The sequence below is a fragment of the Kogia breviceps genome, chromosome 9 (genome assembly GCF_026419965.1).
Source record: "Kogia breviceps isolate mKogBre1 chromosome 9, mKogBre1 haplotype 1, whole genome shotgun sequence".
Classification (NCBI taxonomy): Eukaryota; Metazoa; Chordata; class Mammalia; order Artiodactyla; family Physeteridae; genus Kogia; species Kogia breviceps.
The window spans coordinates 102,128,970-102,154,720 of NC_081318.1; the positions used below are offsets into that span (position 1 = coordinate 102,128,970).

Consider the following 25,751-nt stretch of genomic DNA (forward strand, 5'->3'; position numbering starts at 1 on the left):
GTTGTCAATATCTACTGTTCTGGTTGGCTGAAACAACAATGCGGGAACAGCAAATAAGATGATGAATGGAGACATGCTTGTTCATATGGGCATTTATGGAAGTTAGTTTCTCCATATAACCTCTGGGATGGGCACAGATAATAAAGAAAAACCTATAGAAGAAAAGGGTGTACAATCAATCATTCTGGACTGTACTTGTGTGATTCCAAATTGGGCTGGTTGGTCCCAGTACTTTTCTTTCCTATGTATGTAGTTCTTGAGCCCTGGTTGTTCCATGCAATTCCAGTTTTTTTATCCAGAAAGAAAAGGAGGAAGAAAAAAAAGAGGGAAGGAAGAAGGAGGGATGGAGAGGAGAAAAGTGGGAGGGAGGGAGGAAAACAGGGAATGTCTCTTTATTTCATGTTACTTGCCACTACAAGAATTTTCCCATTGAGAAATGGGAAATTTTAAAAAATGAATCAAATATAAATATTGCTGGTCCAAGTACTTGCAGCCCATTACCAACCTCTGCCATAGCAGTATATATTCTTTTTCTATATGCGCTCTCTCAATTCAGCTTTTGTTCTCTCTCTCCCATTCGATCTATTTTTCTCATACTCTTCCAGATAATTACAGTAGAAATGAAATGACCACCCAGCAAACGACGTGGCAATATGTGTGCAAGGTTGATCTTGGGAAACGAATAAGACAAAAAAATAAAAATAATAAATCCCAAACAGGTCTTTTTATTTAACATAAGGCCAAAGAAGCTATCAGGCGTTGCTGAATACTGTCCACTAACTGTACAAAATATTGACTGCATGCCTCGCAAACACCAAAATATCCGCTGGAATGCCATAGAAATAAATAACTTCTGCTATAAACACATGAAAACATATCAAACTGTTATCTCTTTAAACATATTGTAAATAAAAAAATTACCAGTACTTCTACACAATAAATATTAAGAAACCATTGACATAGTTGAAATGCACTCATATAAATTAACAACTTTAATTACATTAGCCAAACAGACATTGGTTAAAGAACTGCATGTAGTATGCCAAAAAAAAAAAAAACCAAAAAAAAAACAAAACCAAAATCAAAATCAAACAAACAAACAAACAAACAACATAAACCACAGAACATAAAAGGTTTTAAAACAAAACAGGCTTCAGATTATCTTGGCTTTCATAATTATATTTTTCTTTTAAAGAAAAATATCAACCCATTGTCAATGCACTGTTTTCCAAAGCATTTAAATAGAGGGTAAACCCCATTGGAAATTAATACAGAAGAAATGATTCACTTTATGCATAAAAAATAAATAATAATGTAGCTGAGACATGTGGTTTGCTTCTGCTCTTGAAGACGTGAACAGCTTCTAAGCATTCATTTTTCTCTGACCCATACAACAGCTTCTCAGTGATAAAGGGTTTAATTGAAACACACACAGTGTCCACCCCCAAGACTTCTGCCCACTTCTACAAGTTCCATTTACTGTGTAGGTTTTCAGGGTGACGAAGTTTACTCTACCTTGAAAAGGGAAGTTGCCAAAAGGCCCACAGGAAATCATTTTGTCAAGTGAACATGATAATTTGAATCTACGCTTAATACCGTCTCTGATTTTTAGAGTCATCTTGATGTCCAATCCCACGAGGGTGACAAAAAATTCATTTGCTCTATCTAAGAGGAGAAGGCAGGTACTCTCCTTCAAATCAGTGTGGAATCAATCTTAAATAAGTATGAAATCGGTTGATCTTCAGGGACAAGAAAATCCCAACTCAGTGTGCCAGAATTCACCTTACTTTTTGGAAAAGAAAAGAAAAGAAAATGTTAATCCAATCTACAACATATTTATCATTCTTAAAAAAATATTTGGTCATAAAGGCTTTTCAAAGCTTTGAAGACTGGTGTGGGTAGATTTTTTAAAAGCCTAGAGATGGCCCTACAGAAAGAGCAGAGAGATGCAAAGATCAGATGACGCCACACTTGTTTTAGGAAAACAGACAAGGAAGACCCAATCTGGTAGAATTTAAAAGCTTTCTCTTTTGACCTCATGCTATTCCTTGAAAAGTGTGGCTGTTCGCAGAGCTGCATAACTTCCAAGATTATTAAAGATAGTAGTCATTTATCATGTTATTTCAAGGCCGTATACACTTAATAAAATATTTTGGTTAAAGTTCAAAGATGTGTAATTTAACGTAAATGAAATCTTCCCATTAAAATATTGTCGTATGGAATATCATTTAGCTCTGCTTCTAATGACTGTGGCCACTCATCAAACCCCATCGTACCTTCAATATGTCCAGGACTTAAAGGCTTTAGTAGATGGCATACGTATTTGAGATGAATGGAAGCCACAAAGTGGTATCAGCTGTTTTTCTAACCTCTCTTTGCTTTGGTCATTGCCTGGGCCAGCTCTGTTATCACACAGTGAAATACGACTTGGTTTCCCAGGCTATTTACAGGTTCCCCAGGCTATTTACAGGTTCCCATTAGTTCCAGCGCCAAAAAAAAGAGGCAGGTCAAAAAGCCCTCCAACCTCTAGACTTTAGTAAATATAGCCAGGTAACGACATTAAATCTTGCCTCCATACAGCCTAGTGTGATAGCAGACTGATCTGGACTCTTTCTCAAGAAGAGCTAAACCACCTTGAGTAATATCTGGCTTCTCACTGATATTTTATTTTCCTACTATTACTATTTTAAAAAAATCTATGAATTGACATAGGGCTGATAGCTTCAATATTTTGCAGAATGCTAATAATGTAATTTTCTGAATTAGACTTTGTTTTTCCAATTTTTGCAAACTTCACACAAGTCAGTACAAATAAGGTTCTGTATTTTAAAAAGCACATAGATGAATAAGTTCTGATCTAGGCAAGTTAAATACTGTAGAATAAATGAGTAACAATTTAGCTTTAAGCATGTACTTTGATATTTAGAAAACCAAGTGGTTTTTTGTTTTTGTTTTTTTTCCTTCTTGCATCGAATCGACGCGTACGAATCTCTACATCAAGAGTTTGGGCTGTAAATGTAAATAGTCGCAATTTTTACTACTGCCCTCCATCCCCACTCCCCGTTCTCTTCCTCACTCCTACTCAAACACCTTTACCTCGAATTATTTATCGTTTTACTAGCAACAACATGATTTTTGAGCCCAGCTGTGCAGAAAGTATTTCTCAAAACCAGGCCTTAATCATAAAAAAAAAAAAAAAAAAAAAAAAATTAAAACAAAAACCCAAAACACAACCACCTCTTTTATTCTGGCCTAAAGGTTAATTTTTTTGTCTGAAAAGCTTCTGATTTAAGATTGATTCCAACAGATAATACATGTGTGATCCAAAACTAATCAGCCTAGATTGAACGTGAGTTTCCTGTTTTGTTTTCCCAGCAGGGAGTAAATAACTTGTAGAATGGGGGTGGAGGACAAGAAACAGGAGGGAATTGGATCCCTGTACATTGAAAGAGGGTCTTGGTGAATATTCACTGGAATTCCGAGGCTTTTTCCCATCCAAATTTCTGAAATGTGCCCACCTAGTTCAGAGTAAAAGCAAAAAACGATAGCCTATCCTTCTTAAAAATACTGTGTTTTGCACACAAACATTCATTGCTTTAAGAACATTAAAAAATGACAGCCTGAAGTGCTTAAAATGTGTATGGACACAATGCGCCACATGTATACATACACACAGACATGCATGTGCCCGAGCACTGTATATATACACATACAAGCATGGAGCGTTCCATGAATCTGATTGAACTTGATAGCCAACAGTGTACAACTACTGTACATCCAGTATGACACGTCCTGTTTCATGGATGTAAAAGGAGTCAAAAAACCAAACTTCTCAGGTCTTTCAAGCCTGAACACAATCCACCTACTCAACCTTGGATCCCAACCCCTGACTCATTGACGGTTAATGATACCAACCACAGACAGACTGTTTAAAGGCTCACACAAATGTCTTTGGTGTATGTGTCTATTTTTTAAGGTACAAAATAATAATAATAATTAGAATTATAATAATAAAAATAGCTATTTTGTGTGCTGTAGCAGTTCTTTTATAGCTCACATTAAGTGCAGCTCAGAACCCGCCCCGCCCCACCCAAAGAAAATACTTGTTAAATAAGGATTAGACAGGTCAAACACCATTGTAGTGCAAATAGTAAACGATTAAAAAAAAAACACAACATTTACAAAATATAGAAATGTTTGGATCCAACAGATGGACAAACATATTCCTTTCAAGTATCTCTCCTTGAAGAAAATAAAAATTAATCAGGTTACTTCCAATACAAAAAAGTCTCTCTTTTTTGTTCTCTCTCAGGTAAACAGTTTCAAACCTATTAGGTTGCATAGTTCTAAGATCATAAGCACCTTAACGAAATGTAACTTGGTATTCTTCTTTCCTTTGATCTTTCATGCTTCCCTTTCTTGTCTCAATGTTTTTTTCAGGTTGGTTTTTGTTTTGTTGTGGAAGTGGTGCAGAAAAAGAAGGTGTGACCGGCTGCACACTTTCTTTTACCAGAACGTGTGCGTGTGTGTGTGGGGTGTGGAAATGCCTGTGTGTGTGTGTGTGTGTGTGTGTGTGTGTGTGTGTGTGGTGTCTGTATGGTGTGTGTGTCCGTGTCCGTGTGTGTGTGTGTGCATGTCTTTGTGCAGCATGTGTGTGTGCTGTGTGATGTATGTGTCTGTGTGTTGGTCCATGTGTGCGCTGGGCTGTGTGTGTTTGTGTGCGGTATGTGTCTTTGTGTGTGTGCGTGGGCTGATATACACAGAGAGAGGGTCACACAGACATACCTTACGACCTGGGTTACTGGGTGGGAAAGTGCCTATAACTGGCCCTTTCAAACTCATGGCTTTCTAGATGCTATTTGGGTTGCGTCAGCCCACAATACTGCAGACCGGACAAGTTGACTTCGAGGCTCATACCGAAAGGGAACCGAAAAGGAGAGGACAATATTCCCATTTGAGCAACTGCTGTCACCCCTTGAATGCTGGAGGGAGAAGTGAAGGGTACCCCATTTTCCCTCTCCCCCCAAATTCCCACCTCCTTCAACTGTTTCATCTCGGAGCCCTGGCTAAGGAATTTCTCCACATCTTCCTTCATCCGCTTCAGGTTCTGTCTTTAGTTTATATTCGTTTGTTTGTTTAATTTCTATGCTTCTGGTTGTTTCAGTCGGAAACCTTAAACATGTCTTCATGTCACCACTGTCTTCTCCGGACCATCTTGCTCCTGTCCCCCCTGGGCTGGGCGCTCTACGAGCATCCGCACTCCTCCACAATCATGTTCTGGATGTCCTTTTTGATGATGTTCTGCCCGTCGTCATAGTACAACATGGACATGGGTCTCAGCTTGGTGGGCACACAGCACGACTTGAGGTTGGCAAAGGGGCTGTGACCCCGCATGCGGTAGTGGTTGATGACAGTCGAGTGAAAGGAGAGCGACGAGCCCGACGTCCCTGCTATGTGGCTGGGGCACTCGCCCTCGCAGTAGTTGGCGTGATAGCCAGAGGGGGCGATGATCCAGTCGTTCCAGCCAATGTCCTTGAAACTAACAAAGAACTGTTTCTTGCAGCAGATGCTGACCTTGCCGTCACACTCCAGGCCCCGCCGCCGGCGCCGGTGAGGGTGGTCTTCAGACTGGCGGGCCTGCAGCATGAGGAAAGGTCTGTGCGACTGTTCCTTCTCCTCGTCCCCTCCCGCCCCTCCTTCTCCGTCCCTCCTCTTCCCTTCCCCCTCCTCTTCTCGCTTCTTCTTCTTGCCCAGGAGCACCAGGCTGGCGCCGGTCTCGTGGCACTGATCACAGGCAATCCGGATGTCCAGGGAGCTCTTGCCCTGGTCCAGCAACCGCTGGATGCAGCTGGAGACGGGGAAGATGTGCCAGGTGCTCTTCCGGGCATCCACCACCTTCTCGGATATCAACACTTCATTCCTCTCCCCCCTTAAGCCCACTTCCTCGGCCTCCTCCCCAGCGTCCCAGCTGCCCTGCGGGCGCTTCTGCTGTTGAAAAAGGTGGATGGTGACTTTGGTCCGGGTCCTGTTGGCCTTGGGGACCTTCAGGAAGAGCCAGATTTCTGCGCGCTCCACCACGGACAGGTCACTGCCTTCTTTGGAGATCTCAAAGTGCAGCGTCTTCCTGGCTGTGCCTGAGGACGAGACAGCACAAGAGAGAGCGGGGATACTGTGAGTTCTGGGGTTCACGGCCACTTCCTAATTGCAGGCAAGCGTGGGGGCCTCTGTTACAGACCGTCTCCAACCGGGCTCCTGAAATGAAGGCCCACAGATCTTAAGGACGGTTTTGACATTTTTTTAACGGTTGAAGAAAACTAGGATGCTGTGACCTGTGAGAACTACAGGAAATTTAAATTTCAGTGCCCATAAAGTTTTACTGGGCAGGTAAAATAGGCTCATTTCTTTATAGGTTGCCTACAGCTGCTTTTGCACGAGAACTCGGATTTGAGGAACCGTGACAGACAGCGTCCATCTGGCCCAACAAAGCTTAAGTGATTTACTCTCTGGCCCTTTCCAGAGAAAGTTTGTCAACTCTTGCTCTAGAAAGAAGACAGTCTGGATCTGAGTGTGTCTGGGAGGCTCTGTTAACGAACTGACTTAACCTCAGTTTCATCTTTTATAAAATGGGAATGACATAGTGACATTTGACCCGTTATCCCATAGGTTTGGAAGGACCCAATGGGATAACATAGAGGAAGACACACTATAAACTCTAGCAAGCTGTGGAAATACTATTATCCCCAACGCAAATACCCACCCCACCCCCGCCCCGCCGCTGTGTAAGTCTGCGTGGCGTGTACCCACACAGCTAGACTCCTCCTCCTCCACGGCCACAACCCACTTCACTCCCCATCATTCCTTTCCCGGGTCACTGCAACAGCCTTTTCTTTTATGTGCAAGCGGCCAGGCGGGCGTGGAGTCAGGCCCCGTCTCCCATCGTTTCTCCATCAAGCAGGTAAAGGGATCTTTCCCCCACAGGTGTATCTGTCTGCATCACTTGTTCCTTCCAACCCTTGACTGAGTTCTTGTTTTGCCCTCAGTGTAAAACAGAAACTGCACAGAACTCTGGGCTCTGCCTGAGCTGCTCCCACCTTCCACTTCAGCTGTCTCTCACTGCCCCATCCTCACGGCACAGACACACAGCACGCGCATCTCCTACAATCCCTCACCTCCAGGCAGTGACACTTGCCGTTCTCTCTGCCGAGAAGACTCCTGCTCCACAAACACCATCCTCAGTGGCTGCGCCTAATAAGGTTTCCGTTTTCAGACGGGACGAGCCTCTTCCTCAGCCACCTCTGACGTCTCCACCCACACCCTCCTGCCAGTCTAGCTTAGGACGCCCCAGGTCTGAGGTCCTGTCTGTCTCATTCACTGTCATAGCCCAGAATTCAGCAGAAAGCAGGCAATTACCTGCTTCCTTAGTAACACGTGGAGGCGCCCTTAGCACTGAGTTAGCTTAAGAGATCCACCTCCTACCCCCTACGTCCCCCAGACCACCGCCTGCATGTACCTGCTTCTCACTCCGAGTGCACGCATCCCGAGCCCGAATCTGATAACCATGTGAGAGTTCATCTCAGAACTCACAACTCCCTGGGGAGTTGCGGGGGGTGGGGGGGGTCTCCCTGCCTGGATTTCTAGAGCTAACGGAAATCCAGCCGTACTTATCACTCTCAGCCCTGAGATGTTTACGGTACTATAAATTTTAGGCCCGGTTTCAAGTTCTCTGCGGCAGAGAGCAGGCTCTTCTGTGCATGGCGAGCTGTAGACTCTGTTCTTAATTTAACTCACTCTGCACGGTGTGATTGTGCTAGTGGTAAATTCGCGGAGGCCGGGGCCGAGGAGGTTTGCATAGGAAAGGTGCTGCGGCATCTCTGTATACACTTTGGGAGGACACCGGCCCTGAGGGCGGTGGTGCTGAGGGGCAGACCTCGCATCTCTGGCGGGAGTTGAAATGAATCATGAAGTTCGGTTTATGATTAGATCACCAGAGCGGGGAGCAGTCAGAGGAGGAAACTGTCTTTTTTTAGGAAGCACGATGACTTCTTTTTTCCAAAATGGGAATCCAGTACTCTCTTTTGCTAAAGAACGGCGGGGTGGGGGGGTGGGGGGAGGGGGATGGTAGCTATTGTTTGTCTTTTAAGAGAGCAAAAGAGGAGAGTCCAGGAGACAGAGCTTCACCATTTAAATCTAAAAAAGACGGTCGGCTGTAGACTCAACGTGGTAGGGTCCTGGCGAGACCCCGAGGAAAAAGCTGCCGGAAGCTGCCCCAGGCTCTGCGAACCGGCCCGGAGGACGGTGTGATCCCCTCCGGCTCCGGCACATCCGCCCTGCTCCACGGAGGATGTTAACAAGCTCCCCGCTGTTCTCCCTTCTGCTTCCGAAACCCTAAACCGCACAGGGTGCCACCCTAAAGACAAAGAGGTAGTAGCTGCAAAATTAGAGAAGCCAGAGGCCACAGGGTTCTGTTTTGTTTTTCTAGGAAAGGGTGTGAAACGGGAGAGTCTGTCCGTCCCCGGGCTGGGAGAGCCCTCTGGGTTTGACGTAACTCGTTCCCACAGGCTCTGCTCTGCTGTAACCCATGTTTGCCAGTGGGGCGCCGAGGGTGAGGGGAGACGGTGCCCGGGTAAAGAGAGGGTCCAGGCGGCAGTGGGGACCCACCCACGCTGGACTTTCCTTGAATACAATCCAGAGAAGTCTACACATGCTGGGAGGAGGTGGTGAGATGCTCACTGGCCGACCTGTCCAAGCGACAGCGCGTGCAAATTGCCTTTGGAGGGTCAGCGAGGCCGAGGCCCCTTGCTTCCAGCAACAGCCTACAGGGCGGCCCCTCATTTCACAAGGGCTGGCTTCTGGTGCGAGATATGCCTCCGCCCCTTCTTCACAGGCAGCCGTACTTGGAAGCAAATGATTTAGTGTTCCTGAGAGAGGATTGTACAAAGAGAGTACTCATTAGAGGGGGCTCAATCTGTCAGGTGCTGTTATATTAGGATCAGAGAGTCATCATAAAATGACTTTCATCCTGGTCCTGGCTGGCAATTAACTGCCTGGCATCGCCTGCGTACTGGGAGGAGGCACCGTGCTGAAATATGCATCGGTTTAACGATCTGAGCAGAGACTCGGCTTCCCTGTATTTGCCTCCACTGCCTGCGTACGGATCTCTCCCCCATATTTCTGACATTTGGATTTTCCCCCTACTAATTGACATGCCTGTCGCCTCCTTCTCCTGGTGTCCATTTCTGGAACTGCTATTTGTATATTGCATGAGGTTTTATCAGGGAAAAAAATAAAACTGAGATCCAATTTCACGAAAATGCTGTTGCCATAATGCTCAGGAGAACGGGGGGAAGAGAGAGATTCAAGGCTTCCTAATGTCTACCTTACATGCAGGTACATTTTCAAAGTTCTATTGTATTCTGACTTATTAAGCAGTGCATTTTTCTTTCTTTTACATCTAGCTTTCATTGCAGAAGGGGGTGGGGAGAAGGAGACAGCTAGACGCTGGATGGAATTCATATATACCAGGGCTGTAGGTCTCAGAAAGATAGTACAACCCTCAAATTTCTCAGGCATGAAAAATATAAGTAGTCACTTGATTATATTTGCTTTATCTGTGTTTTACCTGAGACAGATGGCTATACTGGAGTGATGCTTTCAGCATGCTCCAATCCTCAAATCTCTACGCACAGCAACTCGAAAAATGGAAGGAGGTTGCCTAAGGCTGAGGTGTTCAGGATCAATTGCTAGTCAGTTTCAGGTTTGACTTAAATATCTCCTGCTATGATATCTCGGAATGGAAGTCTTCCCATAGTGCTTTGTGGTACAGCATCAGTTTATACAGGTGTGCACTGGGTTCCTACACTGTTACCTACCTATCTAGATATAGCTGGAGGCTTTGCTAACCTTTCATTACCTACTCTCTGATAATATTCTTTTCATCCTCTGTGCTATTTTTTCTCTCCCGAGGCTTGTGAGCAAGGCTTGTATCACAGCCTGCTCCGCCTGAGTAATTCACTAAGAAAGTCCCACGCAGACGCATGTGGGTGATAATATTTCATCACTTAAACCTCTCTTGAGCTCGGTGGACACATACCAAAGGGAGAGCAAAAAAGGGCCTAAAAATGGGTAGGAGGGGTGACTACTGCACCTTATAGGGGAAACCTCAGAAATGTTGCCGGACGGGAGGAAAGACTTTGGAAGGCTGGAAGGGAAAACACCTGAAAGCACATTTTCCTTTGCTTTTGTGCTTTCAGAATTTTTCAAGTGTTTTTAAGAACTCACTCACTGAACCGGCATGCCAAGGGTTAAGCAGCCAAGCTCCTGGCTGTTCCCCTCCGCCCACATCAGAATACAAAATGCTGCTCCATCCTCCCCATAACCCCGGCTCCAGCATCTCAGGTTCATGGGCGCCTGAACAACGCCAATGAAATAAGCAATGCTAACAAGCAGTGTTTCATTTGTGATATGGTTTTTCCCTCACCGGGGTCCTGCTCAGAGTATGCTGCCCTTCTCCATGTGGGTAATGATTAAATCCCTGAGGTTAATGTAAAGAGCCTTGTTGTTTATGGAGAAGTTAAAGTCACCATGGGAGGTGGAGGGGGGGGTGGAGGGAAGCCTCCGGTGTAAAACGCGGCTGTGACTTTAATTTTCCGTCCTTCACCAAGGTTTCCCTGTGCCTAGACGTGGTCTAGTCATTGGTGGGAGAATACAGAGCTAGCATGTGTGTTCCCTGAAGCACTAATTTTGCATTTGGACTGTTTCCAGGGGTTTCTGCAAAAAGCAGCAAGTGAGGCCTTAAAGGTTATGCCTCCTTTAACCTACAGGAGAGGGTCTTGCCTGTAGCAGAACTACAAGTTTGGTGATGAATTAGCTTTTGATTTTTTTTAGCCTGAATATCTTTTCTTAGGATGTGCTATTGAATTGTAAATGCTCAGCCACATTCCTGCATCTTTCATTTAAAGGGTGATGAAAAAGTTTAAGTATTTAGAGAGAAAGGGATTTTCGTTTCCTAAAAGAAGTAGAAAAAAATTTTGAAGGTTCAACCCACAGTCTTTCAGAGACTTCTTTCAAAGTTCCTGAGAACTCTTACACTTTGGATTTTGGAGCTAGGAATCAGTTGGGAAGGAAGCATTCCGAACGACAGCTAAGAGATCGTGCCTGAGGATGTTTTAGCAGAAGAGGAGGCAAGAACGAATACGTGTTTTCAGGAAAAGTCCTGGGAAGGTACGATTCCTGGCTCTCCAAATATGAAAACTGCATTTCTACCCTGACACTCTACCCACACCCCGACTCCAATGCACCTCCTCCACCGGCCCAAACCACTAACACATCTCTTTCCACATCTTTTCCCAACCATTTCTCTCTACACTCCCGGTTCAGAAACAAACACATCCTCCAAAGCCGTAAGCTCTGTTCCCACAAGGTGTTAAATAAATAGACTTTCTCCTCCCTGTTCGAAGTCACTTGTCATTTGTTGCTGTTGAAAACCGTTGATAAGACAGGACAACTAGGCAACCACATCAGGGGAGATGGAAGAGGTTTTTTTGGAAAAGCCCAGGCGGCCGTATTAGGGAGAGATGTGTGAGCAAAGCAGTATTGCTGATGATTCATGGTCACATTTCTCCCAGCTCTGCTTTGTTTGCTTCTGAAATTTATCATTCCTCTGTCTTCCATAGAGCTCCGGAATGTTCACATGTATCACTAGAATTCCCATTTCCTTTCCTTCTGTCTCATTTCAAATGTTACAGGTAGTAGTCATGTCCCTCCCAACCCATAAAATCCTAACTGTTCCTGCAGAATGATAGGAAGGAGGGGGTAGCTGATAATCACCAAGATTAGGGCGATTCAGGCTAGGGCTTCCAGTAGGTGAAATTGTGTTTCCCTAAAAGATTAACTGGTTAAGGAGCAAAAGTCTTTGGAATGCGCCCTCTTGTGGCGGATCATTTCCCACTATTCAGCGAAGAAACTGTGTAACCCCTAAAGACACCCTCCAGTGAGGGTGAATTCCCAGGCAGGTTCAGAAGACTGACGTGGGGTGATGGGAGTCAACTCCACCTTGAGACGGCTTTCTTGGGGTGGAGGAAACTAGTCATCCTAGCAAGCTGCCTTCGACCCCTGTTTGGGAACGTTTGTGTACATTTCTAACTCAAATCTTCTGTACCTAGCATCTTCCAAGGGAGGAGCTTTATGTGTTCCTTTCAAACCCACATGGCTGGGCTATGTGAGCATTTTCTATTTCTTGGTGCTTGATGTGTCTTTCTTCCCCTATCCATTCTTCAACAAGTGCTATCAATTGCTAACTTCATTACCAGAATCAGAGTATAAATTTGGCCTCATGGGAGGACTCAAGGATACAGTGTTATTGTACTTTGACCAGCTATTGTCACAAATGAAAAAAAAAAAAAAGAGAGAGAGAAATTAAGATAGAGCTGTCAAGAAGACCACTGATTTTGACTTCAATGACAATTATGGTGATAGCTGGCTTGGCCCTACCCATCTCTTCCTCCTTTCCTTTAAGGTGTTAAAGGAAACAACAGAGGATTCTGTTGCCAGCCTTGCAAAGAATACCTCACCTCGGTGAGCAATCTGGGATGACAAACTTGAAAATAATTTTTGTTTGTGGGAATACATGTCAGAGAGCCTGAGGGCAAGGCTTTGCTGCTTAGTCAATAACAACTCATATCAGCCTTACCAAGATGGGGTGCTTTCTACCTAAGCACAAGGGGACAGACTCAGTTCAACAAGTTCCTGGCACTTGAGTTTTTGGAGTTCCTCAACTGCGGTGGCCATGTCTTGGCCTTATTCAACCATCCTGGTGAGCAGAGGCCACAATTAAACAGGAATCCCCAAATGAGGAATCTTGAGGCTGAAGGATGCATCTAGGGGTGAACATCTGTGACATGCATGCAGGTGACAGATGACTTACTGATTGGATTCTATGCTGTACAGAACAGTTTCTAAAGAAAAGAAAAATGAATGCCCTTTGCTAGCCCCCTGAACCTTGACATTTGACGTCGTCTGAGCACTGCTAAGGTTGAATTGTTCCAAAAGTAACAAGACGTTTTCGTATATTCACTACAATCATCCCGAAGATAAATCTCTTTCCTGGGTCAGCAAAAGAACAGCAAAATACTCACATGGTACTTACTCTATTTGGAGAGTAGATTGTCCACAGAGCAGTCGTTTTTGTGAAATCATACAAAATCGACTTAAAGTTGAGGCGTGAAACTTCTCAAACAAGAAGAACAAGCAAGCGCGTCATAAACCTTTTCTAAGAATCCAGCGGCTCACCCAAAGTCAAGTTGTAAACTCAACCAGGAGGACTTTTGCATTACAGACCTTAAACTTTAGTCAACATGTGAGACAAATGAATCCACCTTTTCAAAAAGTAGCTCAATTTCTTTCAAACTAAACACCTACCAGAAAAGATCTTTTGAAAAATGACGAGAGATTTCATATAACTGAGAAAAAGACCTGGCACTGAGATGAGGGCCATAAGTCAGAAAGAAGGTAAAAAAGTCAAATTCTTTTACCGCAGAATCCCTCAATGCCGAGAGAGTGATTTGCTACACAAGTCAGAGAAGTCAGAAAGTGGGCATATTGCTAGCTAGCATCAGGCATAGAGTTAAAAGTGGCCAAAGGCAGAGGTCTACCTAGTCATATGATGTGGGAAAAGCCAATTGAGGAAGAGCTGCAATTAAGGCCATTCTGTGTGGCAATTGGTATATAGGAACATATATAGGGTCCCTCTGTGACAGGAGCAGTCCCTAGACCACTGGAATCCATTCCCTGCTCAGGACCCCAGGAATGGTTGAGAAAAACTGGGTGGCAACTCAAAAACTCCAACCTGCCTTTTTTCACTCAATAAGCTTCACAAGATAAAGTCAAAAGTGTGTCCTTTGCAGCTGCATCAAAAAAAAAAAAAAAAAGCTTTAAGCGAAGGAAGTCAGACGTTCTTGAAAAGAAAGAAGCTTCTGGTGAGACAGCTCAACTGCCCCGCAGAACACCAGGGCTTTTCCTACGAGGGGAAGCCAGCAAGCCTGCAGGCTATCTCCCCCAGAAGGATGCCCAGGTCTCTCATGGTTTTCTTGGAAATATAACATCTGAGTCAACAGGTTTTCAGGACTGGAAATTCTGAGTGTTGCCTTAATTGTTTATACTGCTGCGGCAAACTTTTAAACAGCAATGCTGGGAGTCCCGGCACATACTTTACTGGCCATATGCTCCACCAAACAAAACAATGGCATTCCTTTCAAATGGATTTGGCAAGGGAGACAGTTCTTTAGCCTGGCATTACCATGAAAGTAACATGAAATTAACACATCTGTGTGCCTGGGCTGCATGCTGGGGCTTGTAGGCTGGCAAAAGGATCTGGGTCGCCTAACTGTAAAAATAACCTGGCCCCCAGGGTCTCCAGCCCGCCCTTTTGACAGGTAATTTTTTTCTTCAGCAACAGGTTAGCTCGGTCCTGAGCCAACGGTGAGAATCTATTTATTAAAGTTCTTCCTCTTAAGGATGGAGGGAGCCCTCAGCGTAGTATCTGAGAGCACTTTGTCAAGGTTGCATTTCTTGGCCGAGAGCTCTTAGTAACTTTACAGAGAACAAAACTCTTTTTTTCTCTTCTTTTTTTTTTTTTTTTTTTTGGTTCAGAGAGCAAAAGTCAGTGCTCCGAAAGGGACTGCTGGTTCAGTGTCATCTGTTTCCTAACCCCCCAGCCCCCAAAGTGGCTTTTCGCTGCCTCGAATGCGATGTTTGTGCTCTTACAGGCAGAATTTCTAAAGGTCAACATGACTGTCACTAATACGCCCTGCTTCTCGGATGTGGCCCCTGACTGGATTTTTTTTTTTAAAGAAAAGGGGTCGTTTTTGAGACAATGACTTCATCTGTGCCATGCCGCCCCGATCCCGCGCTCGCCGCCCCTCCCCTCCCCCCAGTAAAAACTTGGGATGGGGTCCGGAAGCCTCCAGGCTCCCCCCGACACCCCGCCCCCGCTGCTCCCGGCCAGCACCCCAAAATGCCCGGGCTTTCCTCCGGGCTGCTCTGATCTGGTTTCCCCGGCAGGCCGAGGGAGCCTCTCTCAGAGCGGCTTCCTGCTCCAGATCCGGCCGAGAGCTTCCTCCGGGGCGACGGGCTGAGATACGCAAGTGTGACCTCGCCACCTCCTGCCGGGGCTCAGCCCAGCAGCCCAGCTCTGTGCGGTCCTCTCCCCCTCCCCTGCCGTCCCCTAATAACTCCCGACCTTGCCCGGCAGGGTACCCCTGGAGGGCAAGAAGTTCCTCCCAGGACTGTCAGAGCAACGTGACCCCCCCCCCCCGCCCCATCCCCCCAGGGCCGGCACCCACCTGACTCCGCGAACGTGATGATCTCCGAGGTCTGCTCCATAAGTTCATTCATTTCTGCCCTCCTGCCGATGTCATCCTCTATCTCCACGTACCCGTTCTCCCCGACTTTGCCCACATGAAGCTTTCTGATCGCGTTCAGAAGCGCCGCCTTGGGTACCGGCTGGGTGACATCGGGTCTCTTCTTCAAGTGCAGCATATTTAAAATGTGCTTCTTGACGGCCTCCACCATCTCCGGCTGAGAGTTGGGTACGTCCTTTGGGAGGGTGGCCAGCGCACAGGACGGGCAGTCGGGGGTTGCACTGTGCCCCTCGGATCCCGGGGTGGGGGAACTCCTCACTATAATCCAGCAACTCGCCAACAAAAATCCTCGCAGCCAAAGCAAGGGCATCCTGGCAGCAAAAGTTGTTTTGATTGCCCTTTTTAAAGGCTCTGCTTTTCCTCCCCCCCCCACTCACGCACAGGTTTTTTTTTTTTTTTTTTTTCCTTTTTGGTTTTTTTTTTTTTTTTTTCTTTCTCCTCTTCAGTCAATTCTCTGGAACAAGAACAAAAAGTTTTCTGTGAAGTTTTGTTTGCAGGTTCCCTCTCTGAATGCAGTCAGTGCTGTAGGTTTGTAGCTGTCAGGGAGGAGAGTTCTGACTGTCTCCCAGTAAAAGAGAAGGAGGGAGGGAGGGAGGGAGGGAGGGAGGGAGAGACAGGGTGGGGGGGGGAGACAGACAGAGACAGAGAATGGATGGGAGGGAAAGAGAGACTGGGAAAGAGGAGAGAGGGGGAGAGAAGAGAGAGGGAGAGAAGGGGGAGAGGGAGAGGGAAAGAGGGAGGGAGGGAGGGAGGGAAGGAGGGAAAGAGAGAGAGGGAGAGAGGGGGAGAGAGAGAGAGAGAGAGAGAGAGAGAGAGAGAGAGAGGGAGGGAGGGAGAGAAAGGGAGTGATTGGCCCTAAGTGAGTGAGTGAATGAGAGGGAGGGAGTTTGTCTGTGAGTAAAGGCTGTGATTAGGAAGGGGAGGGACCGCTTTCTCTGCCAGGCTGCCTGCCTTCTCCTCACCGCTCCCTCACACACACCTCTCTTCAAATATCACCCTTCTCCTCTGCAGTTCTACTTTCCCTTCTGAAAGAAATTCTCCTGATTTGCTGCTGATTTGCTGCTGCCTCTTTCCCCTTTCTTCCTATGCCCAGTCCCCTTGCTTCACCTTCTTCCTCTTTTGCAGGGGAAAGCAAAGCCCCAGTCAATGGCCCGTCTCCATCAACAGGGAGGACCAGACGGAAACAGCCTGCCCCCAGCACCCCTCCATCCAGCCCGGCCACAGCCTGGAAGGTGGGGCTTGGAAAGAGGGGTCACCGGGGGCAGCCTGATCTTGCTGGCCAGAGGGAATCCTGCAGACCCTCCTTTTCCCCCATTCATTCATATTTCAATGTTCAGGGCCGTCCACACTGGCAGGCTATCAGAGGGGAGTGCAGTAGAACTTCCGCTTGGGGTCATATAATGCACTCTACTTTTCCCAACTGCAAAATGCAGCCGGGCATTGAAAGATCCACAGGCAGGCAGGCAGCGTGGTACATGCTCTTGTCCTGTGAAGCTCTGTCCCCTTCTCTTTAGCCGCCGCCCCTCCTGCCCGGCACACACACTCCCGGATGACAGCTCACCACCGCTGGCCCTGACTTCACAGACAAAATGCAAAATTCCATTGGCCTTTCCCACATTACTTTATACAAATAGTGCACTCCTGTGACTTGAATAACTGGTCCTAGGGGGAAAGAATCTCTAAAATATATTGGCAAATTATTTTCTCTGTCATGTGGTAGTTTGTTCAGCCTGCCCCCTACCCCCATCCCGGACCAGTCTGTTCACGGACTGGCCTCTTGATGGCTTCTTTTTCTCTCAAAGGAACAGCACAGATGAAATCATCATGGATTTCAGTGTTCACGGAAAAAGAAAAATGTGAAATTTTAAACAATGCCTCTCTGAGTTTTTTTAAATTCTCCTCCCCCCTGTCCCCCCCCCTTTTTTCATTTTCTGTCTTATTGCTTTTATCTTGCAGAAGTATCTTTAAGAGGTCCATCTGTTAAAGCTTTCCTTCCCTCTCGGGTTTGGTTTTTTTTTTTTTTTTTTTTTTCCCCCACACATAAGTCCTCTCAGTTTCTGTAGATACAGTCAGCTTATATCTGACACCTAGTGTGTCCAGAGCATTAGAGTCAAGCAATGCACTTTGGGTAGGAAAAGTTAATAAACAGCATTACTTGCAAGCATAAGAGCCGAGGGCAAGGGGAGGAGGGCGAGGCCAGTGTGATACTAAGTTACAATTACAGTTTGCACAGGTAACAATGCTTTTCTGAATTGGATACCCTGCCCCCCTTTGCTGAAGCATCTGCCTGCAAGACTTTGTCTGTTACCATCAATTACACTCTGCTATTATTGTTAAGATTTTGTTGACCTTCCCTAAAGAATCTAATTTTTTTTTTTAATTGGGGGATGGTGAAAGAGAATGGGGAAGGAGGGGGAGCATTTGTGTTCACCATCCCTTAATAAAATACCCTGGAAATAGAAGACTTATAATCTACCTATTTGGCGTCACATATACAATACCCAAAGCATTTTGTAGCCCAACTAAGTTTTACAAGAAAGGCTGAACTAGAACTCAAAGTTTCACGACTACAAACAACTTGAGAGTCCCAATAGCTGCATTTAGATAAGAGCAACTCATCATTTGAACTCCCTCTGTATGTGAGTTGTGTGTGTGTCCCCTGAATTTACTGTTTGTGAATGCAACTTAAAAATCAGCTTTCTCTTTGGCACGGGTCCTTGTATAGAGGTGCTGAACTGGGTTGTAGAAACACATAATCTATTTGCATGCTCTACTAGTAAAAGCTTTACTAACTTGCTTGCATACGTAAAAAGGTACAGATCACAATCTGCATGGCAGTGCCAGTAAGTTGTAAAAGGCTTCCTCACCATCCTGACTATGAACGTGGAAAGAGCTCAGAAGTAAGAGTGAAAAAGCATTACCTTTCCGGTCCTCTCACCAGCAGACTCTTGTCTCATGTGGTAAGAGCTGTCCAAGTTCCTCTTCATGGTATTGGCACTGAGCAGTTTTATACTGTACTACTTATTTGTACAGTCACACACGGGTACCAGTCAAGCAGAAGAGGGCTGGGGCTTTGTTTGGGATTGGTTAGGAGCAGCATGACATCAGCAGATGACTGGTTTTTCCAGTGTAAGACATATTTCATAACTCATTATCTAATGGAAAGCCTTTCTTGGCTGCTGTGACACTACTGGGTGATCACTGAGGCAGTGAAAAACCTCTGACTGACGGGACTCCCTTTTAGAAAAAATCCCCGAATCCAACAGCTCTATCTCACTGAGGTTCCAACTTTCAACTTTTCTTTGACCAATCATGCACACACTTCTCATTATATCCAGGCTTGGTTTTACATCTTCACATAAAACATCTGTTACTTCATGAAGTTGCCTCTATTTACAAAGTATTTTATTGTTTCTAACGGTGAAGAAAAATTCACAGTGCTCTTCAGAGAGATTCTGAGTTTACTTTTTCAAATAAGATAGTTCAGGAAGGCGAAAAAAAAATAAGAAAATATGTATACCTATATGGGATGATCTCCCCTCCCCTGACTTACACTATTATTTTCCATCTTGAATAACTTAATTTTAAAAAATAAGATATTGTATGGAGAAAAAGAAAGGGAAAATATGTATACCTACAGGCTGATAGTCTACCCTCTGCTGACTTACACTATTATTTTACATCTTGAAATTGAATGCCTGCTTTATAAATCATTTATCACCAAGAACTTTGGAAATAGTCATTCTCTGCTAGTGAACTTTATGAGTATCCTTCCCAGTCTTTAGAATCCCAGTCTAACTAGAAAAAAAAAAAACAAAAAAACGACATCATTCTTCTTTACCAGAACGTCAAGTCCTATGATTTCTAAATTGTTACAAATATAACATGAGACTAATGAAAAGACGTGAACGTTTCTTGAAACAGGAGTTAACTTGGTCAGGGTGTTTTGGGGGAGGGAGGAGGCAGTGTTAGCAAGCCAGGGAAATAACACAGGAGAAAGGACTCCTCAGACAAAAGTGCTGGGGGATGGTTGTTTGAAGGAATATAGCTGAAGCCTGAGCTGGGCACTCATGACAAGTTGAATAAAATGGGCAAAATTGGGAGCTAATGAAAGCCATATGACCACATATGCCATTTTGTATGCAGGATTTAACATGCATAAAATAAACTTTTCACTGTGCCCACAAGCGAAATATAGAGGCTCTGGCCTCCTGATGTGTAGTCTAAGCAGGTTCCTTTAGGACACCAGAAGTCTGTCTCAGGGGCTCTGTCTTGGCTAAACACAGAGAAAGTGTGGGTGCTGAGCTGTGTATTGGGGTGGGGGGAGTATTCTAAGAATTGCATAGGCAGAAATGAAGTAGGAAATAAAATCGTTAGGTTGTACAGGACCAGAGGGAATCTGAGAAGGAAAGATAGAAACTGGATCGGTGTTGGTTAACTCCAAAGCTGCCCGTCAGTTTCAGACAGGACGGACCCAGCCCCTCTGTAAGAAAGGAACTTCCCCATCCTTTTCGCATGAGCGGTCCAGGACAGCAGTGTCCGGCCGGGCATCTAAAGGCTCCCCTCCCCCCAGCGTGAACGTTGGTGTTCTGGAAATACCACCATGTTTATGAGCTTGGGGGCACAAACCAACCCGGATGAGACCCCGATTCCACTGCTGACTGACCAGATAACATCAGGCCTCCGTGTCCTCGTCTATAAAGTGGGGTCCACAATACCCCACTGCAGGGTCAAGCACGGTGCCCAGAAAACTACTAGGTGATATGATTTCTGAGATGCCCCGGTGCCTCTCTCTGAACGTGTGTGTCACAGGAATCTGCGGCACCCCGACCAGAGGAGACACCCTCTCTCGGGTGACTCAGATCGCGTTGGCCGCGGAAGCCACCGGAGGGCCCACCTGCCTAGGCCAGCCCACCAGCTGTGATGTCATTTTCCACCTGAATCCCCAGCCCCAGAGCTGAGCCACGCTGGAAATGCCTCCTCACTCAGTGGCGATGAGGTGGGAGTGGGAGGGGAAGTTGGCAGGTTAAAATAACTTCTGTCGACTATTCTGGATGGCGGAATGATCTTTTCCGTCCCGGACTCCAGGCCCCAGGGGCGGGGAGCTGGTTCGCCCAGCTCCTGATCAGCATCTCCCGTTCCTTCCTCGGCTTGGTTTCTCTTTCACTTCCTGCCCCCCTCCCCCCGCGGCTCCCCGACCCCGGCCCTGCGGTCCCGCTGCTTGGCCTGCTACTGTACCTTGAGCAACACCTGCTGGCAGCTCCCGGGGATCACGCCGGATCGCGGCCGCCGCTCGGGCCCGGCTCGCGGGGCCGGAGTCCGGGCCAAGCCGTGCGCAAGCGGCCGCCTCTATTTTTACCCCGAGCACCAACCAGCAAGGGCAACTTCTTTTAAGAGCAGCTCTTGATTTTTCCCCCCTTTTGGCAGCTAGAGAATTCAGAGAGGGAGGGGGGGAAAAATCACTGATCAGTGAGGGCGGCTGCGAATCTCTGAACCCAGCCATCAGGGCCACGGCTGAAAGCACGGCCAATGTCAGGGACCAGGACCGGGACCTGCGGGCCGGCTCCGGGGCGGACAGACGCGCGCGGGGAGCGCTCCAGCCCCGCCGGCTCTGTCCCCTTTCCGATCGCGGAGCCGGGTCCTCCGAGCCGCTGCGCGAGCACGGTGGCCCGCTGCCACCGCGCTCTGCACCTAGTGCAGGCGGCCTGATTTACTGGCGACTTCACAAAGCTCCCCGACTCCTCGCTGGAGCCTTCTGCAGGGCTCTGTTCTCGCCTGGAGAAGCGGCCCCTGGAGAATCCGGTGGAGCAGCTTGCTTCGAGGAGCCGGGAGGGAAACTGTGGTACCTTATTTTACTGTAATTGCAAAAGGCGCGATGTGCCAGAGATGTATATTTAGAAGTTGTATGTTTCTACTTTTATGTAAATGGAGCAATTAGGGCCTGTCTTGCTGCTGCGAAACTCCAGGGCTTGTGCCTTGCTGGGAAAGCTGGTGTTTTCAATCACAATTAGCGAGCTGGTCAAAACCCAAAGTTCCTTTAAGGATAAGGGCTCAGTGGTGTGAGCGGGGGGGAGAGACCAGCGCCCCGGTGCCATCCTGGGGCCCGCGGTGACACACACCTCGGGGCACGGCTAACCTATAGTGGCGTTTACCCGTGGCAACAGCTGTCCCCGTACAAAGTTGGCATAGATCAAGGAGCGAGAATGTTCATTTTTCCTTCTCAAGCAAACCGTCTGTCCTTCGGCTTCCATCCATGCTATTAATTGGTCTCTTTACTCACTACTCCTGGAACAAGGAGACAGGCCTAGAAAAGGGGCCCGTTTTTCATGGCTCTGTGGTTTTCGCTGCTGCTCACGCTTTGCTGTTATTCTGTTTAAAAAATAATAATAATAAAACACCAGGAGGCGTGAACGCCCCAAGCAGGTGACTGGGAAGTTGTCATCTGATTCCATTGAAATGGCACGAGGCTGGGGGGCGGGGGGGGGCGATTCAGAGCTGCTGAAGACTCAGGGTGTTTTCGTTCCTTCCTGTGAAAAATCTGTTCCCCCAAAAGCATGATTTCTGGTTCATCCCGTCTGGGAAACGGAACATAAAACGTGACTAGAGGGAGAAATCAAAAGGACTCGAGGTGTTCTCAGCAGCTGACGTGTTATTCTGGGCTCAAGGCAGGAAAACCTTGCCCCGATGGGGAGTGGACTCCCTCGAGAGGCAGCTCGGGATCCAGAAAACGTGGGCGGGATCCAGAGTGATATTTGCTGCAGCGAGATTTCTGGAGTCTCATCAAATGGTTTGGGTTGAATACAAGATTGGCAACCCCTGCCTGTTTCCTGGACAGCTGGAGCCTGCCCATTGCCTGGGATCTAGGTTAGGTAGAGAGATTTGGGACAAAGAAGGATGAGCGTTTCACATTCCAAACTGAGTTAGGAAGCTGTTTGCTTTTATGTCAAATCAATGAATGAATACAGCTAAACAGAGAGAGAGAGGGAAACATTAAAATTCCTCCAAGGGATGGACTGGGAGTTTGGGATTAGCAGATGCAGACTATTATATATAGGACGGATAAACAACAAGGTCCTACCGTATAGCACAGGGAACCATATACTTCAATATCCTACGATAAACTATAATGGAAAGAGCATGAAAAAAGAACGTATATATACGTGTAACTGAATCACTGTGCTGTACAGGCAGAAACTGTCAATCAACTATACCTCAGTAAAATAAAATTTTAAAAAATCCTCCAAAATTCATTAGAAGACAACAGGGTCAGAAATGGTTAATCCAAAAACTCTCATTCCTAAGCCTCCCACTTCTCTGAGAACCACCAGAATATCCCACAAGGCTTTGTGCTATGCTCAACTGCTCTGTTTGAAGAGTATTTGGGAAGTGCCTTGTCTGAACCAAGGGAACCCAGATGCTAGAACCAAAATGACTAAGGAAAGAAAAGCAACAACAAAACCCAAACCAAAAAACCCCAGTCAACAAACGGCTATCTCTCCATCTACAGCAGTGGTTCTCAACTGGGATGATTTTGCTCCCCGGGAGACATTTGGCCATGTCTGAAGACATTTTTGCTTGGCCTAACTGGGAAGGGAGGTGCTACTGGCCTCTACTGGGTGGAAGCCAGGGATGCTGCTTAAACATCCCAACAGTAGACGAGACAGCCCTCACAAGAGAGAAATTACTGGCCCCAAATGTTAATTGCTTTGCATTTGAGAGTTATCATTTAAAAGTTTCACCTGGGCTTCCCTGGTGGCGCAGTGGTTGAGAGTCCGCCTGCCGATGCAGGAGACGCGGGTTCGTGCCCCGGTCCGGGAGGATCCCACGTGCCGCGGAGCGGCTGGGCCCGTGAGCCGTGGCCGCTGAGCCTGCGCGTCCAGAGCCTGTGCTCCTCAAAGGGAGAGGCCACAACAGTGAGAGGCCCGCATACCGCAAAAAAAAAAAAAAAAAAGTTTCACCTACTTTCCTTCCCATCCATGACCCAAGGGGCCTTAGCAACCAGGCAAGAGACTAATAAGTCAAGGGATTCTGCTTCCTCCTGTGCCTTGTGCTTCCTGATTAATGGAGGCCCACACCACACAGCAGATACCGACACAGTGACGGTACCTCTCAGGCGTCCCCACCAACTTCCCAGTGGGGCCTCCGTGTATCCCCTGATGGCTTTATGTTCTAGTCAAAAGCAGAATCTTGGTGACCAGCAACAAAATGAGATGAGCTGGCCCCCACCCAAGTCGTTAGGAGGCAACAGATCATGGAAAACAAAAAGTGAATGAGGAATGAGTTATTCATTTGAGCAATTCCGTGTCAGAGAAATCTACGCACTAGTGAATGCCCTGCAGTAAAATTCGCAAAAGCGAGATTACCATGCCTTGCTCCCAGAGCAAACAAATATGATGTGGCTGATTTTATTTGTTTAATACCTCAGGGGAATGACACACAATCAATATCCACAGAGAGAAAACAGAATGCTTTGCTAAATCCTAATGCATGTTCCAAGCAAGATTATATTCTCCAGACTTCCTTAGGAAGGCCATGGCCCTTCAGGTGTGTGAAGGAGCCCACCTCAGGGAAAATAATCATCACCATCAGCAAATGTTGGTGAGACCCACAAAAGGGAATTTGCTTGGCTCTAACTAGCTTAGATGTGAAATGCTGTTGTCCCAAGCTTATCGTTTAGTCCCTGAGTGACCTGGATCATCTAGAGAGGGGAGGGTCCGTCAGAGACTGTGCTGAGATGAACAGAGCACGAGGGGAATGTCTTAAGACACTCAGAAGCCATCTCATCAACTCCAACACCTGAATCGCAGTCTCCTCAGGTAAATGTTTATTTTAGAACCAAAGGCCAAATGCTTCAGAAAAGCCAAATGCTTCAGAAAAGCCTGCATTTCTTCCCAAGAAGTGACCATTTAGTACTCGTGAAAAACTCAATCTAGAGGGAGAAATAAGCATTTTTAACCTCTAGAGAAAAATAGATATTGAAAAAGAGGGAAAAAAAACACAAAAACCCAACACTAATGCAAATGGAATAAACCTGCCCTCAAAGGCCTTCCTGACCACATATATTTCCAAATTGTTTATCAAAACTCAGTTCTAATCCAATCAGGAAACATCTGGTTGATCTTCCTATTTGCCCCAGAAGACTACGAAAAGTACTTACAAGAGAACGGATAACAGATTGTCCTAATCGTGGTTCTCACCTGGATGCCCTTGGGTTAAAAGTTCCATGTCGCCGACTTGAGGACATATAGGCTTAGCCTATAAATGCCATCGGACTGATAAGAGCGGAAATCTTGATCTTAATCCAGTGTCGTCTCTCCACAGAAATGCCCCACAACTGGCTCCTAAGTTGTAGCTTTGGAGGGAAGACACGGGAAAGGCTGGGGGCAGTCCTGTGTGTATTTCTTTTTATCAGTGAATTGCTGCCTCCCTCGTGTGCTAATAGAAAGAGTCCAAAGGTTCTGCCCCTCTATCAGAGCACCTCCAAGGCCCATCCAGGCCTGCAGGATGGGAGTGCCCTTGTTCTGGGCACGGTGTACTTTCATAGACACTGGCAGTGTGCTCTGGCAGTGCCTTGGCTTGGTTAGTAAATATTTACAGGTGCCCCACTCTAATTTTAAGAGGGTCAAGTCTGCAAAGGTGCCTTGGCAGGCAAGACTTCCTGTTAGTCTTTATCAGCTTGGAAAAGCAAACTATAATTAAGCACAGTGTTTGGAGAGTTTCACTGAAATCTCTGGAGTCTACAACTAGCCTTCAACTTTCAAAAATTAACTTATGGCCACTGTCTGTTCTTTTTTTTTGATATTCATCGAGTTCCTCTTTAAAGACGATATCAAATGATAGAGGAAGGAAGAACTATTGTACGCGAAGGAACAAAGCTTCAGAACACCTCTCTCCCAACAGGCCAGGGGTGATTTTGTGACCACTTAATGAATGGGAACACGAAGTCCATCCTGTACTTTTGCATCACTGGAGTATGAAATGAGGATAAATAAAATGGTGCTCCCTGTAGAAAAGAGTTCACCCAGTAAGTTCCCCAAATTTCAAGGAGCTTTTGTTTTATTAGATGCTGTTAGTTTCATGTTAGTCACAGGGAAGAAAGATGCCCACATGCACACGCACGACTAAATGTAGTCAGTTTTCTCAGCTGGTGCTGAAGTCACTACTGCCCACTAAGAGTGAGTTACTGTAATAATCCCCCTTTTATTAATCATAGGCTGGAGGAAGCAGAAAGTGGGTGACATCATTAGGCAAAGGGCCGGCTAACTCATGTTCCAATTTACTCAGCTTTATTATAACATCTCTCAAGTGTCATATGAAAGCGATTACCGTTTCACA

The 25,751-nt window shown here is 46.3% G+C and overlaps 1 protein-coding gene across 3 annotated transcripts; it reads right to left on the bottom strand.

Moving 5' to 3' along the window:
* Positions 1-705: 705 nt before the first annotated feature.
* Positions 706-24,881, bottom strand: INHBA (inhibin subunit beta A). Of its 3 annotated transcripts, none has more exons than XM_067042885.1 (3): positions 24,614-24,881; positions 15,339-15,870; positions 706-6,134 (listed from the first exon to the last, which is right to left on the bottom strand). In XM_067042885.1, exons 2-3 carry the CDS (start codon positions 15,724-15,726, stop codon positions 5,245-5,247), a joined length of 1,278 nt encoding a protein of 425 aa, XP_066898986.1. In that variant the 5' UTR covers positions 15,727-15,870; positions 24,614-24,881; the 3' UTR covers positions 706-5,244. The 3 variants fall into 3 exon arrangements, with proteins under 3 accessions (XP_066898986.1, XP_066898985.1, XP_058930216.1); XM_067042884.1 differs by lacking the exon at positions 24,614-24,881 and adding an exon at positions 20,655-21,134; XM_059074233.2 differs by lacking the exon at positions 24,614-24,881 and adding an exon at positions 18,338-18,414.
* Positions 24,882-25,751: the final 870 nt, after the last annotated feature.

Excerpts from the sequence above, each read along its gene's own strand:
- INHBA (XM_067042885.1), bottom strand. The coding sequence starts at position 15,726 with ATGCCCTTGCTTTGGCTGCGAGGATTTTTGTTGGCGAGTTGCTGGATT. Across the intron at positions 6,135-15,338 it reads CATCACGTTCGCGGAGTCAG|GCACAGCCAGGAAGACGCTG; the intron begins GTGGGTGCCGGC and ends TCTCGTCCTCAG.